At 45.3% G+C, this 18,510-nt stretch overlaps 1 protein-coding gene across 2 annotated transcripts in view; it reads right to left on the bottom strand.

Annotated features, from left to right (window-relative positions):
- The window catches only part of PLEK (pleckstrin), a 31,307-nt gene extending 21,892 nt beyond the window's left edge, over positions 1-9,415 (bottom strand). Inside the window, exon 1 of one of the 2 annotated variants that reach the window (XM_067564658.1) lies at positions 9,332-9,415. Coding sequence is in view for 1 of the 2 variants with exons in the window: in XM_067564657.1 (XP_067420758.1) it covers positions 283-330 (48 nt within the window). In the remaining variant the exon portion in view is untranslated. Of the gene's footprint in view, positions 1-282; positions 442-9,331 lie in introns of those variants that run through there. The other variant, XM_067564657.1, reaches the window with a different exon arrangement.
- Between the last annotated feature and the right edge of the window lie 9,095 nt (positions 9,416-18,510).

The raw sequence follows: 18,510 nt of genomic DNA, 5'->3' as shown, positions 1-18,510 counted from the left end.
TTAACCTTAGGGTGCACCAGGAATACACAGAAAATATGTTTGCCTTACTTTACAGTAGACTAAGAAGATACAATTGCTACTCAGTGTATAGCTACAAGTAAGTAAAGCTGTATTAATTTTAATGCCCTGCTTGGAGAACTGGTTGATCACTTATTTGCATTTTTCATTAAAAATAATACAGAAAACATTAAACAAATAAAAAGCAAAATTAAGCGTCCCAATCTGCTCGATAGGTGTCAGCCCTAACACTCGCCCATTGCCTGTTTAGAATTGCCAACCTACCTTCTTAACCAAGTAGCCTTCTCTTAGTCGCTGTGGTTCTCGCTCCATGTTCAAGCCAATTACTTTTTCAATACCGACAGCGCTGGCAGTTACAACTTGTTTGACAATAAAGGCTCTTGTGGGTTGTCCTTTCAACAGCTGTGTCGCTTTTTGTAAGTTCCTCTGCCTGTTAGTCACATGAAAACAAGCCTATTTCCTCTTACGGACAAAGATTAGAACAGGGAAATGCAGAAGTGTGTGTTTATTTATAGGTTTTCTTTGCAATACTGTAGAAAGCAGATCTATCAAAAGCCCAAATGCAGTAAAATGCTGCCAAGCAGAAAAAAATTCCTTTAAATTAAACACTGATCCAAAGAAATTTGACTGCATGTTCATATTCAAGTTGAGGGCGTATGACTCTACTACAACAATGAACTAGACAGTGTACCATGTCACTGTTTAATGTTGGGCAAAAGGATCCTACGAACAACTTTCCCTGTTATTAGCTCTGTTATAGTGCTGATTCATTGGGTTTTACCAAGACTGACTTACAGTAAGTTTGTATCTGTACATTTTTGGCAGTAAGCACAACTTGTCTAGTTTAATGAGAAAGCACCCTCTCCTGATGTCAGAAGCGATCTGATTTTTAAAATAAGTAGTTGTTATTGTTGATGGAAGAGGGCTATAATTTGCCTTTGGGATTGGTTATCACACACGTTTTTAAAGGCACACAGTTAAAAAAAAAAAAAAAGCACCACACACATTATCTGAAACTTCATTAGCGACTGTTACACCCGATGACTACACCTGACTAGGATTAGAAGAAACCATCATTTTCCTGTTCTTTGCATCATGCCCTTCATGGCACTTAGTGCATAGCCAGTTTCCCAATTTCCTATATTGAGTCAATTAGTCAGTTTTTCCGGATGTCCATCCGGTCTTTCACCAGCAACAGGGAAGAGAAAAACGTAAAAAAACGGGCAGGGAAGGGATTGTGAAGGCACAGTCGTTGAAAGCCCATGATGTGGGCAAATATAGTAGCTGAAAATACATTAACCTCATTTATTTTAAATTTCCTAGATTTCAAATGACAGCAATGTCCCTTCAGGTTTCAGTGAATGTAAGCGTAAGCAGTTGCACCACCCCCACAAAACACTTACTACAGCTGGAGTTAGCTGCTGCTGCCTTCTGCCCGACTTACACAATGTGACGGGACTTCTGGATCTGCATTTAGGCCCCAGCCCTGGTTCACCCCGATGGGTGCCTTCTGCCCTGAACCAAAGACCACCGCCATGGAATGCCCTTTCACTGAGAAGCACTGTAGTTTAGTGGGTTCTCTTCCTGCTCCATGAGCTTCGGCCAGTCACTTCTGCTCCTGGTGCCTTTGTTTCCCCCACCCACCCTTTGTCTATTTAAATTGTAAGCACTAAGGGCCAGGGCTCCACTTGCTTTTAAATACTAATTGAAATGGCCAATGAGTGGCCACTGAGTCTGTAGCTCTCCCCTGCTCCGTGCAATCAAAGGCTTACATATTGCCGAAGTCCCTTCTCAACACAGAGGAATTTCATCCAATACAAAGGCTTTGGCCTCTAGGGCTCTCTAGCTGGCTCAGATGTCACTCAAATTTTTACAAAGATCTGACTAAATTTGTGACACATGAACCTTGGGCCTTAGCTCGGTTACAGTTCGTAATAAGTAGCAGAAAGACTTGCTCTATTATGGCTCGAGACCTCTTGGAATGTTCTGTTCATATTGTTTTCACCCCTTTAATATGAATGGGTTAACAACTTCATAATAAATAGCTAATAATGCTTTAGCTTTCTATGGTACCTTCCATCCAAGGGTCTCAAAGTGCTGGGATATGTTTGTTAATAAAGGTGTTTAAAAACAGTCAGCAGGGAGAAACATAGTTTAGACAAGGTCCAGGTATAAAACCATTAAGTATTCTGGCAGTTTTGCTATAATGATTGGGTCTACAAATTTACTCTAATTTTGAGTTCAACTGTATAAAGTAAGTAAGTCCATAAGATGTCACAATAACTTATAACAACAAATGTTAATGGAAAAAAGTACAAAAAGAAGATAGAAAGACTGACTTAGTTCAAACAAAAAAGCCTCCTAAAACAATTCAGGGCAGGTCTACACTGATGCTCATGTGAATATAACTTATGTCACTCAGGGTGTGAAAAAGCCACCTCAAGTGATGCAAGTTACACCAAACTAAGTGCCGGTGTGGACAGCTCTATGTCGGCGGGAGATGCTCTCCCACCAGTATAGGTAACGCCTCTCACTGAGGTGGAGTAATTATGCTGACAGAAGAGCTCTCTCCAGTTGGCATAGAGCGTCTTCATCAGATGTGCTAGAGTGGCAATTGCACAGCTGTAATTCTTCTAGTGTAGACTAGCCCTCAGGGACTATTAAGATTATGCTTGGTAAATGAGAATAGTGTGGAACCATAAATTAGTGAACTAAAATTGCTGTATCGGAAACTACGCCCCATTTGGTGGAAAAAAATAATGAGGGGATGGGCTATTCCACCCGCCACTCCCTTCATGGGTCCTTATACAAAAAGACTTTGGAGAAAAAAATTGGCTACTAGAGCAAGCTTCACCCTCATGGCTACCACCCCACTGTTTCCTGAAATCCTATTCTGAAAAATGTCCTGCCCCACCTGGGCCAGAGAGAAGGAGCCAAATGACATCACCACCTCCAGTGACTAAAACCCAAACACCACCTGGGATTTGAGACTTTGTCTTTTTCTTCCTGTCCTTTTTCTCTCCTACCTTATTTTTTCTCTTTCCTATTTCTTTCTTTTTTCCTTTTGTCTAATAAGAGTCCAGCTTATCCATCCAAGACTTCACATTTTGCAACACAGCTGTAAGCCTGTGACTAGAAAAAGGCAGCTAAAAGCAATGCCATAAGCAGTCCAATGCTGGTATGAGTTTGTCAGCTCTTGGAGTGTGCCATGCCTGTGTTTCTCCAACAATGAGGTTGCAATTAACGGCTCACCTACACTTATAGCACTGCAGTGGCTCAGCTGCACCAGTGCAGCTACTCTGCTGTAGTGCTTAGTGAAGATGCTACCTGCACCAATGGGCGAGCTTCTCCCGGAGAGGCAGTAACTATGTCGATGAAAGAAGCCTTCCTGTTGACAGTGCTTCTGCACCAGGAGCTTGATTGGTATAACTGCATCATTGAGGGGTGGGGATTTTCCACACCCAGTGATGCAGTTATACCAACATGGTTGTAGTATAGACCAAGGCCTTGTCTACACTAGCACTTAATTCCAGCAAAATGTTTGTCATTCATAGGTGTGAAAAAAACCACCTCTCTGAGCAACATAAGTTTTGTCAGCATAAGCACTTCTGTGGACAGACACTCTTCCGCCTACATAGCTACTGCTGCTCATTTAGGTGGTTTTATTATGTCAGCAGGAGAGCTCTCTCCCATCGACATAATGCAGCTACATGAGTGCTTTTACAGAGGCACAGCTGTACCGATACAGCTGTGCCACTGTCAATTTTAAGTGTAGACCAGCCCTGACTCTTTGGGTTAACAACACAGAGAAAAGATGCATTTTCACTCCTTGCTGTTCTTTTCTCTCCCCTTTTGTGTGTTTGTCTTGTTTTTCAGGAAACAGGATTAGACTTTAACAACAGCAACAACAGCTCTACCCCATCTCTACTAACTTCTTTTTTTTTCTCCAAAAGAACAGTTATTACCATGTTTCATACCATCTAAAGTTATTACCATCAGCTGTTCGGCGGCACCCAATTTTTTTAAAATTCGGCGGTGCGGTTCCGCATCTTCATAGAACCCTTGAACTCAGCCCGCGGAACTCTGGGGTTCCGTGGAACACCATTTGAGAAACACTGATCTAAAGGACTGTTAAAAATCTAAAAAGGGATTTTTTTTTCCTTCTAAAGATTCTTTCCAGCTAAAGGGAAAGGGACCAAGGAGGTTGTTAACATTTAAGTCTCACTAAATATTTTACATTTGAAATTCTTTAATTGTTTGTCTATCTTTTCTGTGTCTTTAATAAAGAGGTTAAAATGATGTTTAATGGTGTGTTTGCCATAGTAATAAGCAAGCTAAAATCTCTGTGTATCAAACCTTGAATCTTATTTAACACTGTTTAATGTTGTACAGTAACTGAGTTATGTTAACACCTTTAAGCTGTTAGCCCCTTTATTCCATCCAAATTAATACAACAGTGTATGGTATATATTGATCAGAATCTTTGGTAAAGGTCCGGATGACTCCATTTCCCTTCTAAAGTTATTCATCTACCCAGCAGCCCAATATCCGGCATGCTGGTGTTACTCAAACATACACACTAGATGTTTTTCTTCTGTCTGATTTGATATTTTTCTTAGGCTGCGTTCCTGGGAAGGCTTTCACCCTTTGACTCATAGGGCTTGTCTACACTTACCTCTGAGATTCGGCAGCAGTCAACCGGAGTTACGCAAGCTATGCAAAAAACTGGCGTAACTCCCGTTGACTTCTCTGCTTCTCTTCTGCGTGCCATCTTCACTGCATTGTGCCGACATGAACCGCGTTACCATCGACACAGAGATACGCCACTTGAGAAGGTGGTCTTAGTACGTCGATTTCTGGATCGACTGAGTGGGTCTTCACTGACCGCTCAGTCGATCCAGAGAAATCCATCTGACAGCAGCAAATTTGCCGCCATCAGTGAAGACGTAGCCATGTAAACCCAAAAGGGATCTTACACCCAGCCTCAGCAGGTTGCAGGCTTCTTTATTTCTGCATTCTCTTTTCTTTTTTTTTTTTTTTTGGCCAAGTGATTTTGTTTTCCGCTTCAGGAAGGCACATCATTTCCTTCTCTTTTCAGGTTCACAAAAAGAGGACATGGCCGGAGAGGGACTGGGGAGGAGAGGGAGTTGGTGGGGGGAAGTACTGTTGGGGGATGCTGGAGGGGCATGTGTATTGGGAGGGGGCATTTGGGGGCACTGTAGGAGGTATTTGGGTGGCGCTGGAGGGGTGTGTGTGTATACTGGGAGGGTAGTTGAGAGGTGTTGGAGGGGGTACCTGTGGGCTCATTCTCAGAGTGGGGGGAGTCAGTGTCATTCCCTGTCACAGGGGCAGGGCAGCTGGCACAGGCCGGGGCCAGAATGCCATCCATCCATCAGTGCTTCCCTGCCTCTCCCCCTCCCCAGGCTGGGGTCTGGGGTGGACACGATCCAGCAGCTATGGCTGTAGCAGCGGAACCACTTGGGACACGGCCCCAGCTCTTTCTGAACTACAAGATGTGCTTGGCAAAAATCCCAGACATTTCTTTTCATCTGAAAAATCTGCCCAGACAGAGGGCAGGGGATCAAAAAAAAGAGGAAATGTCCAGGAAAACCCAGACGTAGGGTAACCCTCGTCACAGCCAAAGTCAACTCCAGTTCTGCCTCCTTCACTTTATTTATGGGAAGAGGCAAAAAACAGTGCCAGATTAAACCTTAATTCTTCAAAGAACCTGAATCCATGAGTTAAATCAATCAGTCTCTATACTGGATCGATCAGTAAGTGATCTAGAAGACTAAAGCAGAGAGGCTACCATTATAAGAGAGGACCACCTCCTAAGATCCTTACATGGGACCAGAGTCTTTGCACTTGGATCATATCCATCCCTAAAGGGAGCTGGTTCTCTCCCTGGCATCATCTCCCATTTTCCAAGGACACCTCAGCGGGCAATGTGTGGCGTCAGGATCTGGATCAAGACTTGCATTGAGCCAGGACGCAGTGGTACAGCATGCCTGTATCTATTCCCAAGCTGCCGTTTGCTGGTCCAGAATCTCAGCCTTCATTAGAAAACCCCAATAAGTCTCATTATGGTTGTAAAGAATACCTCGGAAATGTGCGTTGAGCATAACCAATGCAGCAGTGTCAGCCCGAACATAAACAACAGCTCTGAGAGGTGTGGCTTGCCCCATTCATATCAGCAAGATATTACTGACGATGCCAGTTTCATTGGCAACATTGTTAACTATTTCATTGTGTGAAAGCAGGTAGGTTCACAGATCTGCCCGGTCTATTGTCAGTGATTCCTCAGCACAGGTGGGAAGCACAGGTGGGCACAGCTTGGCAGAGTACCACCCTTAGACTTTTTTCCCAGTTTGACCCCTGCCCAGGATTCATGCAGGTGGAGAGGGTGGGAAATAGGGAGGCCATTGCTGAATGGGAACAGGCCAGGGCAGGACCGGTGTCAGGCAGAGAAACAGGAGCAGCAGACAAGAGAGCACCTGCCAGGGCAGCAGTCTTGGAGCCATACCGCCAAGAAGCAGGGATCAAGAGCTGGCATAGAGTCAGAAGGTTTCCTTCCCCCCACATGACTGTTTCCTGGAGCTCCTGGGGTTGGAGGAATGGAGCAACAGCTCAGAGCAATAAACACTTTCTCCCCACTGGAGCCACTTATGGGGAACTTGGAGAGAGGAATCTACCAACGGTTTCCTCCCTGCAAGCAGTCTTCTCACTGGTTCTCTCCTGCCACAGGACAGTTCAGCTGTTAGTGTCTACTCCCCTTGACTCAGGTTATGTCTACATTACAGTGGCTACGGCAGCAGAGCTACACCACTGCAACCGTGCCCCTAATACCATGTAGAGTAGATGCTTCCTTTATCAGCAGAAGGGGCTTTTCCATTGCTGTAGTTATCCACCTCCCGCAGAGGCAGAAGGTAGGTTGGCAGTAGAATCCTTCTCTTCACCTAGCTGTGTGGGGATTAGGTGGCCCTAAGTATGTCACTCGGGGTGTGAAATTTTCCCAGCCCTGAGCAATACAGCTAGGTAGATCTAATATGCAAGTGTAGACCAGGCCTCACAGTTTTAGGGAAGTCAGGAGTAAAGGCCCAGAAGGTTGCTATATTTGTAGAAACAATTCTTCCCCCCCAGACTGCTCCTGAGCTTAGTATTTGTTTATTGACATATGTAAAAGATTTGCAATGAACTGCAGAAGATTTTTGCAGTGGATTACAGCATTTATTTTCTGCTGTGACCTCTAAACCAAGCAATTTCAACCTCATTAATTGCTTAACGAGCCCTCAGAGCCATGGAGGGAGATGTGAACCACTAAGGAAACCCCGCCATCTTTACAGTTAGGGAGACTGTGAAATTAACCAATGTTTCTGGTAAGTCTAGGATTCAGACTTCCATTACTTAAAACAAGAAATATTTAATTGTTTAAGCATCAAATTACATTCCTCTAATTTTAGGAAGAAGTGATCAATTGCTTTCAATTTCTTTTCTCTGCACTGTATGTAGTTCACCCCCAGAAGATCAAATACTTTTCTTCTTCTAGTGTTATTTTCTAGGTTTGTGGGATCTAATTATCTCCCATCACTTAGGAAATAGCACTTCAAGCAAATTATTTTTCTACTGATGCGGGTGGGGGGAAGAAGTGGGCTGACTAATTAAACTGTTCATAGAGAACAGTATTGTCCCCAGCCCTAAGGTGGTCAGGTAGGGATGTAAGGGGAAGCTGTGTTAGGGCTGCCTGGATTGCAGCTCTGAGCATGTTGGGAAAAGCAGGGGCTGCAAACAGTGGAGAATAGAACAGTCGCAGCCATGACTCCACCCCCCTACATGCCAGGCAGCAGAGCCAATCTGGTACAAGGGGAAGTAAACTGCCGCATGAAAATGCTTCCGGAACTTTCACTGTTCTCCCCATCCCCACACCCAGTAATTGGGGAGCAGGTGAGGAACAGGACTTGGGGGTCACAAAGCTCCTCATCAGGTAGCTCAGCTGTGTCAATGCACAGGGTTGAAGCTACAGGCTCAGTCCAGCTCATACTGTGATCTTCTCCACCTGCAAAAGCAAACCTGCTAAAGGATAGCCACTGGAGAATTTAATCAGAAGACTATATTCCTAGTGCCACTTCAGGACTCAATCCTGCAAACACAAGAGCATGTGATTAACCATACTCAAATGAGCAGGTGTTTTCGGATGGGGTGCTGTCACAGGGTGAGCCTCCTTCAGCCAGTTGCTCTCTGCAAACAATCCTCAGATACTTCTGCATAGGATCACCACTGTGCACTTTATTTACAACGTGCTAGCCCATTCCTTGTCCCCCCACATCCTAAGGCTTTTACCTTCTCCCTAGGCACAGGAAAAGATCTCACCTCCTTGAGATCCTGGACTTCTCTGGCCCTCATCCTGTTTACATCCCTTTATGCCTTCTTTCTCCAATAAATCCCGGTCTATTGTTGCCTCCTTTTCTTTCCTACACTATCTTCTCCCAGGTCTTTGGGGTCTTGGCTTGTCTCCTGTCAAGTATATCCCATTTCTTCTTTCTCTAGGCCCCCTTGGCTTCTTGATCTATTCCTTGACACCTCATCCACTCTGCTCCTGCCATTTCTGGCCCTTTGGGTCTCCAGACATACCTTCTCTTCCCTAAAGGAACACAATCTCTGGTGATTTCTTTCTGCAGATTCCCAAGCAAATATTGCTGCTGGTGCTCTGCCAGCCTTGCCAGTTGCAATTGAACATACAACTGTGTCTCCCACTGCCTCTTTTGGTTCTCTAGGATCTGCAGCAGGAGTGCCTGGATCGCCTTTGGCTGCTTCTAACATAGTAGGTTGTTATCTCCACTCCCCAACCCTAGTGACCTTGGGGAGATGTTGTAACAGTTGCTTAAGTATAGAGTACATGATCTCACCAGTTCCTCAATCATCTGGCCTCAGCCACCCTATGGCCCAATCAGATGACGTAGGACCTTTGCCCCAAAATTGTGTCCCCCTCCAACCAGCTTGCCAATCAAAACTGCTGGCTGTCAGGATAACAAGTACTGTGTCTCTCATTGCTGAGTCTGCTGAAACTCTTGCACAATTTTTTGTAATTCCTGTCATTCCATTACCCAGCACACAAATTTCTCCATGCTGCCCAGTCCACCATGCTCTCGCATCAGTTCCTCTCTCCAGCCCTTCTTCTACACCAGCATTGAAATATACCAGGCAACCCCACCTCTGCTGCTGCTTCCCTGGGGTTCTTCCCCATAACTTCTGTAGGTTGACCCTTCTTTCCAGGCTAGGTTCCGAGGACTTATTATCCTCACGGGTTTCCTCTTACCTATCACGCTGTTCTTAGAGAGTCACTATAGCCTTCCTCTCTGCAGTCTTCTTCTGCTCTCAACTTCCTGGCTTTATACTAACCAGACTGCTTCTGCCCAGCTGGGCTTCATGATCAATTAAGTCTGGCTCTCTCTCTCGCTCTCTCACACACACATGCACACACACATGTGCTGCCAAGAATATTAAAGGGTCTCTCAGGGCCACATTAACCCCTACAGGGCCTGTTGAGGTACATACCCAACATGGGCTCCTACATTTCTGCCCACCACCCTACACCCTAGCATTAGAGTCTCTGCACGAGTGCATCATTCCCAAGAAAGCTGCATGTAATCTCTGATTTTGCACCAACAGTGCGGCCAACATTAACTCTTTCACTGCAGCCCACCACTGTGCCTGCCACATCATAAGTGCTATTGTACCTAGTCCATTCGGCAACACAGCTGGTGTGCTCTGTTAGATGCCTACAGCACTCAGGCAAATCAAACTACACTTTAGGGGCGTTACCAATCACAAGCTGTTTATTCAAATTACGGTAGGGACAGAAAAACTATGGCTAAATTGTTTGCCTGGGTGTTAAATAAAAGAAACAAACACTATTACCATTACACAGCAACCTCACTGTCTAAAAGCAGAAGTGAAAGGGCTCCAAAGAACGTACAGCATTAATCAGCATGGTGGCAGCTGCTATTCTCAGCACAACGGACGGCCTGCAGCATAGCACATAGTGCTATTTTTAGAAAGCATGAGATTCTGGCTTTGCTTTCACTGATTCCAATAAAAACAAAACGCCGTCCCAAACCAAGTATTTTTATCTTTTTAAAAAAAATTAGAGCTAAGAAAATGGTTATTACTGGTATTAGCCGCAACGCTGACTGTGGCCTGGGAATTTGCAGTAGTTTGAGTGGTAGGGCAGACAGTGTATAAATTATGTAGTTTCATTCTGACCCCCTGCATGATCGCTATTTTTATTTCTTGGTGATCAGCAGGATTGGTGCCAACAGGCACCGGGCTCTCCAGAAATACAGAACTATATGTGTGGTAATATTGAAATGTTCATGGTTGGCAGGGTGGGGTCAGCAAATCTGCAAGGGGAGTCAAGTGTCTGGAGATTACTGGAGTCCTTGACGCATCATGAGGTTAGGGAGAGGCCACGCTGACATGGCTATGTTGGGAGTGAGGACATGGCCCTCCAAATATGGAGATTTCAGAGTATTCACAGAAGCACAAGTGCTATCATATTATGGTCTCCCCCCTGTCTCTGGGCCAAACTCCCCACTCCAACAGTGCACAGAATGTGATCCCATGGGAGCTAGTACGGACCACATCCACATGTCACGTGAGTTTGCTGTGGGCTGATACTGTGTAGAGAGTCTCCTTTGGTCTTGCCCAGCCATGCCTCCCGCATAACCTGATCCACATATCCACACAGCATTCACCAGGAGGGCTTTTCTGGTTGCAGTGGGATGCCATGTAGGCTTCTCTTTCCCTTAAACAGTTCCCAGCCACTTTTGGTCATTATTTGCATGTATATTAGCCCACTATGCCTAAGAGAGGCCCAAAGGAGTGGTATTCATGAATACTGTGCCCTGAACTTTTGACTTGTCAGCCTGCCCAAGGCCTCTGCACTGGTGACAAGAACTGTAGATGCCTGTTTCTGCAGTTATTTTGCTTTGTTAAGAATTGTGGAGCAGGTTATTAATTAATGGGTGAGGGCCAGATTGTTGTCATAGATTACATTATTTTCTTGTTTATAACAAGAACATCCCTAACATTTGATATTTGGGTAAATCTTGTGAGTGAATGGGTGGCGGGGATGGTAACAGCCACATTAACGTCACAGAGAGCCTTGAAAACGGCAAAATGAAACTTTGACTTACAGATAAAGAGCGATCAGTAGACTGAGCAGAACCAGACGTGTGAACTCTCTGACAGCTTTACTTCCATAAAGGATTGCGAGGTTTCCAAGATAAAATAGATAGATTAGCATGATAATAAGGTAACTTTTAAATTCAGACTGCTCTAACATCACTGGTACTTTTCATTTTATTTTCAAAATGGAAAAATAAAAATGTTGGTTGTTAAACGTGCCCACTATATGGTGTTTTCTTAATACATTCCCATGATTTTTGCCATATTTCCTCAGGACTTTTCCTAAAAAAGAACAGGACAAAAAATCACAGCCTTAGCTACAGCTACAGAAGGATGCTCATTCATACAGAAATAGCATGAAAAACTGTCCTGGGGCTTAACTCATAGATCCGACCTATCATTTAGTAAGGAAACCAGTTCCAATCAATGCTGTCAGTTTCACACAATTTACCACAGAATGATATGGTCCAGTTCTAGAAAGAGTTATAATTGATTCCTGATGGCAGCTATTATTAGATACCCCATTTTGAGGTCACACTCTTTCTGGCTCTCTAACATACGGTTACTATATTTTTCCCCCTATTACATTTAATCCCACAAGAGTGTAACTCTCTACAACCAACATTTTCTGTAATCCTCAAAATGTCTGAGGTCCCATGCAGAGAGCTCCAAAAAGAGAGTGTTGTACGACAATGGGCAAATGAGAAACGTAACTGTTCTACATGGGTCTTTTTTCTGTACAGCTATAAAATATTGGTGTGGGTATATAGCAGAAGGTTTGGTTTTAATAACTAACTGAATTATTATACTGATGTAATCCCTCACCTGAAAAAAAACATGCATTTCATAATAGTTAGGATGGCATTTCTAAGGCTATATCTACACTGCCACAGGAAGTTGACTTTGTTTAATTTGACTTTCAGCAGCCGATTTTTAGAAATCGCAGCAGAGTGTTCACACTATGCTCTTTGCGCTGGTCTCTTGCATTCACACTGACCAGCCTTAATTTGAATTGGAAAGCAGTGCAATGTGGGTAGCTATCCCACAGTGCAACTAGCCATGGTGGCTTTTGGGATGAGTGTCATCGTCCCAAGATGCAGTGCTGCTTCCCCCACCCTTCTCACCACCCTCAAACAAACAGGAAAAGTATTTTTGTGCTGTTTTTTACTCCCCACGATCGCCATTGCTGCAGAGACATGGAGCCAGCTCAACTCTGCACTATAATTGTGAGCGTGACAAATACATTGCGGCTTATCATCGATTATTTTAGAAATAGAGCAAGAAGCCGAAGCAGAGACAACACCAATGCCACCGAGGCTGCCCTGCTAGAAGACATCGAGCAGAACAATTCCCGATTGCTGCAGGCTGTAACGTGTCATCTGCAGTCCATGGAGCACAGGTTCTAGTGTAAGGAAACAAGCACAGACTGGTGGGACTGCATCATTATGCAGCTTTGGGATGATGATCAGGGGCTGCAAAACTTCCGGATGCGAAAGGCAACGTTCCTCGAACTGTGCTCTGAGCTGGCACCGTCCCTGACGTGCATGAACACTCGCTTGAGACAAGCTCTGATGGTGGAGAAGAGAGTCACCATTGCAATCCCCGACTGTTACCGCTCGGTTGGGAATCAATTTGGAGTCAGTAAATGTACAGTGGGAGCTGCCGTGATTCAAGTGTGCAGTGCCATAAATAGACTTCTTCTATGAAGGCTAGTGACTTTGGGAAATGTGCATGACATAGTGGAGGGGTTTGCCACAGTGGGTTTCTCAAACTGTGGGGAGGGGGGCCATTGATGGGACGCACATCCCCATCTTAGCGCCAGCCCACCTAGCAACCAAGTACATAAACTGTAAGGGGTAATTTTCCATGGTCATGCAGGGGCTTGTGGATCACAGGGGTTGTTTCACAGACATCAATGTGGGGTGGTCTGGGAAGGTGCATGACGCTCCTGTATTTCATAACTCAGGGCTGTTCTCGAAGATGCAGGTGGGCATTTTCTTCCCTGTCCAAAAAATTGACATTGGGGGTGTGGAAATGCCCATAGTGATCCTGGGGGATCCTGCTTATCCCTTGCTCCCTTGGCTAATGAAGCCGTACACCGGGCACCTTGACAGTGACAAGGAGTGTTTTAATATGAGGTTAAGCAGTTGCAGAATGGTTGTAGAATGTACCTTTGGGCGTTTAAAGGGTAGATGGAGGAGTCTCCTCACTAGGCTGGACATGACTGAGAAGAACGTCCCTTCTGTGATATCTGCTTGCTGTGTTCTTCATAACGTGTGTGAAGCGAAGGGTGAGAGGTTCCCCCAGGGTTGGGCTGTGGAGGCAGAAAGACTCGCCGCCAGTTACGAGCAGCCAGATGCCAGCACTATGCTGAGAGCTAGCCGCGGAGCGCTTTGCATTAGGGAAGCTTTGAAAACCAGGTTCTGCAATGAGATGCAGGACTGATTTCTGTTCCTATATGTTGTTTGCCTTTGGTGAAGCCCCCCCCCCCTTGCCCCCGCTCCCCAGCCAATGATATCTGTGCCCACCAAATCCCTCCTGAACAAGATATGATTTAATAAAGAAATGTGTTGAAATTATGCAAAACTTTATTTCTGAACATTCAAGTCATGGGGGAAATGGGGGAGGGGGAGTGTTCATTCACTGTCTCAAGGGGTAGGTTGGTAGCTTGCTGGCCAGCTATCAGCGTGGCCACCACTGCTTTCTGCTCGGCTCCCCCAGGGTGGAGGCGAGTATGTACTGCAGCCTGGACAATCTCCTCCGAGTCCCCTTGGGGGCGGACTCTGTCCTCCGCTCCTCTTGAAGCTCCACAAACCGCCGGAGTATGTCTGCCTGGTCCCGCATGATTTGCAGCATTTCCTGCGTGGTACTGCAATCGTGCTCCATCATTTCTCAGCGACTCTCCCTGTCCATGTCCATATTCTGTGACAAGGTCAGCCTTCACACTCTGTGCTCTGTCTCTGTGGCTGCTGAAGTGTTCATGAGCTCCCCAAACATGTCATCTCGGCTTTTTTTTTTTCCTCTTCCTAATCTGAGGCAGTCTGTCCGCAGCATTTCTTAAGTGTCCATCCAGTGCAGAGAAGTCTACAGAATGAAAGAAAAATAACAAGGTAGCCACAGTTAGCATAGTGAAGAAAATAATACAAATGTAACAATTTAGGTAATGATCCCTGATAGAATGTAGACAATGATTCCCTGAAAAAGTGTAGCAAATGATTCCAGTGATACAATGTACACAATGATTCCATGATAAAATGTAGCAAATTATTCCCTTGATACAATGTAGCAAATGATTCACCCACCCTCCCCCGCTTGTATTTTAAACCCTTACGGAGAGGAACTACAGAAGGTGGGGTGGGGGTTGGGAAATCTCTGCTTGTATTTTAAATCCTTAGAGAGAGGAACTGTGCATGGCATGGTGGTGGTGGGGGAAAGTTCTGCTTGTATTTAAAACCCTTACAGAGAGGAACTGCGGATATTGGGGGGGGGGGGGACAGGGAGGCTATGCTTAAAACACAGATATGCTGGATGCAGCGGGGTACCAGCAGTGTTCTGCCATGATGCTGGCTACCTTGATTGCAGAGAAGAATCTTACTGTGGAGAGAGGAACAAGGCAGCCCTCCCCTGAAAAGTTTTTTGAGGGATAACAGATTACACACATTAAATTTTCCATGAGATATCAACTGATGATAAACGTAGCATTTCTCATCACATAAATCAACTGTTCCCTGGTTAAACACATGGTACAGTCACCAAAACACCTGAAATCCACTTCGAACCCCCCTCCCCTGCCCAATGAAAAAGGACAGACATTCTAATAAGAAAAAAAAAACTCAGCAGATGTGCCTTCCCCAGGATCATTAGTGCTGTCCTGTGTGCTGCTGGACTGCTCGGGAGTCAGGAATAAGTCCTGACTTTCTTGGAGAGCAGACACCCCGCTCTCCTGCACCCTGCTCTCCTCAGCTTCCTCCTCCTCCTCCTCATCCACGGAGTCCTCATTGTTGATCATGGACTGTGACCTAGCGGAGGCATTGATGCGGCAGGGAGGCACCGTGGTGGAATCCCCACCGAGAATTGCATGCACCTCATCACAGAACCAGCATTTTTTGGGCAAGGAGCCAGAGTGGCTGTTAGCTTCCCTGGCTTTCTGATACGACTGGCGCAGCTCCTTGATCTTCACGCGGCACTGCTGAGCATCCCTCTGGTGTCCCTTCTCCAGCATGCCCTGGGATATCTTCCCATAAATGTCCAGATTCCTTTTGCTGGCTCTGAGCTGAGCCAGAACAGACTCCTTACCCCACAGCCCGATGAGGTCTAAGACCTCCGGTCAACTCCATGCTGGAGCATGTTTGGGCTTTACAGTAGCCATGCAGAGAACAGTGACAAAGCTCTCTCCACACTGGCAGCACAGGAAATGAAAATTCAAATCTTCCCGGGGCTTGAGGGGAGGGGACTTTTCCTGCTAGCGTGACCATTGAGCAGCACAGCGCAACTGTCCAGAGTGGTCAAAACGGCGCATTGTGGGATACATTCCAGAGATCAATTAATTCGATTTAAGTTCCCTTGTGTCTACACTGACACTAAATTGATTTAACAAATTCGAATTAGGCCCTATGCCACTTGCAGAGGTGGTCTTATTAAGTCAATTTTACAGGCACCTTAATTCGAATTAACAGTGGTGCCAGTGTAGACACGGGTGTAATTAAGTCAACTTAAGTGACTTTAAGTTGACCTAAGTTGCCAGTGTAGACTAGGCCTAAGAGTATTTGGAGTTGGCTAAACTTTGCCCACTGAATGGGAGTTTTACACTGACTTCAAACAGGATGGAGTTAGGCCAGCAATGAGCACTTTTGAAAATCCCACACCCTTAAAGTGCTTTTCTCCCAAGACCTTCCTTTATATCCATAGGAATATCTGCGCCCCCTTACCACATCATACTTACAACAAAACACCATTCTCCCTTTTATTCCCTTGCTCTATAGTCCTCTGCTTGATTGTCCATTGCAAGATACTGTTGTTTCACTGTGTAACAACTTTCCCCTGCTGGAGTTCTTGCTGTCTGTGACAGTCATTTGGGATTACGGTGCTACTAGTGCAACTGAACGTAACAATAAGCACTGAGAAGTGTGAGTTGCACCATTCATCTCTTCTACATGGAAACTCCGAACACACACCTAGAACTGTACATGACATTATGTGATGCAGGCATGTACTGTATGGTGGTCACATGTGACTGTAAAATCTCTGCATCTGCTCAGGTGTTCAGCAATACTCTTTCTTGTTATACTCCAAGAACACTACAATGAAAACAATTTGCTAAATAAATTAGACACACAAAGGGATACAGTTTATTTGGTCTTCTGTTTGCCTTACTTGATGCTACATTGCACTGAAATGTGAGCAGCCTATCCTTAAAAATACAAAGAAAAGACATATTTTAGTGTAGAAAAAAATTGAATTAGCTGTAAAATTCTCACTGCTGTTACTTATGAGCTAGACCATTAATGTACTCTCTGTTTGAAGGACTGGACAGTTATGCAGATGCAAGAATATTTAGGGTCATAACGGTAAATGCTAACAAAAAATTCGGAAGGGATATAAAATCTTCTGCTTCAAGCAATCTAACTAACTATTCTAACTATTCTAATCTAACTAACATCTAACTAGGATGAGAACTTCACAGAGGCAGATTATGCATGTCTGCCTGTTTCTGGGTTTCTTGAATCTTTCTCAAGCATCTGATACTGGCCACTCTTGGAAGCAGGGTATTGGACTAGATAGACTATTGGCCTGAGCTGGTATGGCAGTTCCTAAGTTTCATGTGTTGACAGAACTTTAAAGTATGTATCTATACACACACACACACCTTTCCAAAAGAAATGTTTAGCTAAATCTTGGAGCCATTGACGTCAATGAGCATTTGCCATTGACCTCAATGGAGCAAGAAGTTGGCCCTTTGCACAGAAGTGGGAGTGTACTGGATTACACAATTATTTCCTAAATTCTTGAAGCATGCATAGTGTGGAAAGTGGCAGACAAGTTGTTATGGGCGGTGCTCACTGACGACATTACCTAGTGGTTAGAGCACTAGATCTCTACTTTCCCCGTCCCCAGTGTCTCTCACTGGCCACTGTAATGCACTGCGGCAGTCTGGCTTTTGGTGGGTGTTGACTCAACCCTCCAGTCAGGTCACCAATTAGCCTTCTTTGTCTTTTGGTCCCTGCCTGTGTCCAGTCTCAGCTGCAGAGTTTTCAGAGTCTTTACCCTCCCCTGGCCATCTGGAAGGGAGGATTTTCATGTTTCTCGTAACAAGCGTGGTTGGTAGAAGAATTCAGATCTTCCCACTCCACCGGGCTCCGGCCCAGGGCTCTGTAAGAGGCAGCAATCACCAGCACCTAAGAGTGCCTTAAGGCTGCCTCCTTTGGACATTTCCTACCACGCACACCCCTGCCAATGTCTTACAGCTTGAGACAAAGTAGTAATGAAAAAGAGAGTAACTGAACCTTCGGCCCCTCAGGGCTCAGCAGGCAGGCTCTTGCTCCCTGCTAATAGCTTCTGAAGCACCCTTCTTCGGGAGCTCGTAGAGTAGATATCTCTCCCTGCCCTATCACAGCCCCTTGTAAGTTATCTGGCTCCCTTTTAAGCTCCACATCCAGCTGGGGCGTGCTCTGCAGGTGGAGATGGGCAGGGTCACCTGGTCCCAGAGTTGCTCCCTAACCCCTTCAGTTCCAGTGTGATGTTAACTGTTACCTAGCAGCTCTGTGTTCTTGGGGAACCAGGGCGCAAAACCCCAACTCTCTCTCTCTGGCTCACCTGAATTACCCCCCCACCAGCCCATGCTTGAACCAGAAACCAAAGGCTACTTGAACCAGAAACCAAAGGCTGCTTGAACCAGAAACCAAAGGCATTTCAATATGAAAAGGCAAGGGACACAACTGAAACCCTCCCATCAAAGGTGAGACAACTCCCCATGCCTCATACAAGAGACACAATTGGAACCCTCCCATCAAGGGTGAGACAACTCCCCATGCCTCATAAGCATCTCAGTTAGCACATGAATGAAGAACAGAAGCCTCATCTACATCGAAGATGGAACACGCACTGAACTCTGGGATTGCTGAAGCAGGGAAGCACTGCATTTTGGGAAATCTCTGCTCTCGATGTAACTGAACTCACACCTGTACACACCCAGCTCTGCAGTTATCAGACCATTCTAGTTATTGGTATGCAAAACACTGAAACCTGGTTGCATTGTGAGCCCTCTCTCAAGAAAAGACGCCCTTCCAGGAATGATCAGCTCCTTTTGTC

The sequence above is a fragment of the Emydura macquarii genome, unplaced genomic scaffold (genome assembly GCF_026122565.2).
Source record: "Emydura macquarii macquarii isolate MOO-44397 ecotype Brisbane River unplaced genomic scaffold, CSIRO-AGI_Emac_v2 contig_2676, whole genome shotgun sequence".
NCBI classification, from domain to species: Eukaryota; Metazoa; Chordata; order Testudines; family Chelidae; genus Emydura; species Emydura macquarii.
Note: the sequence above shows the minus strand (reverse complement) of the source record. Positions and strands in the feature narration are given on the sequence as shown.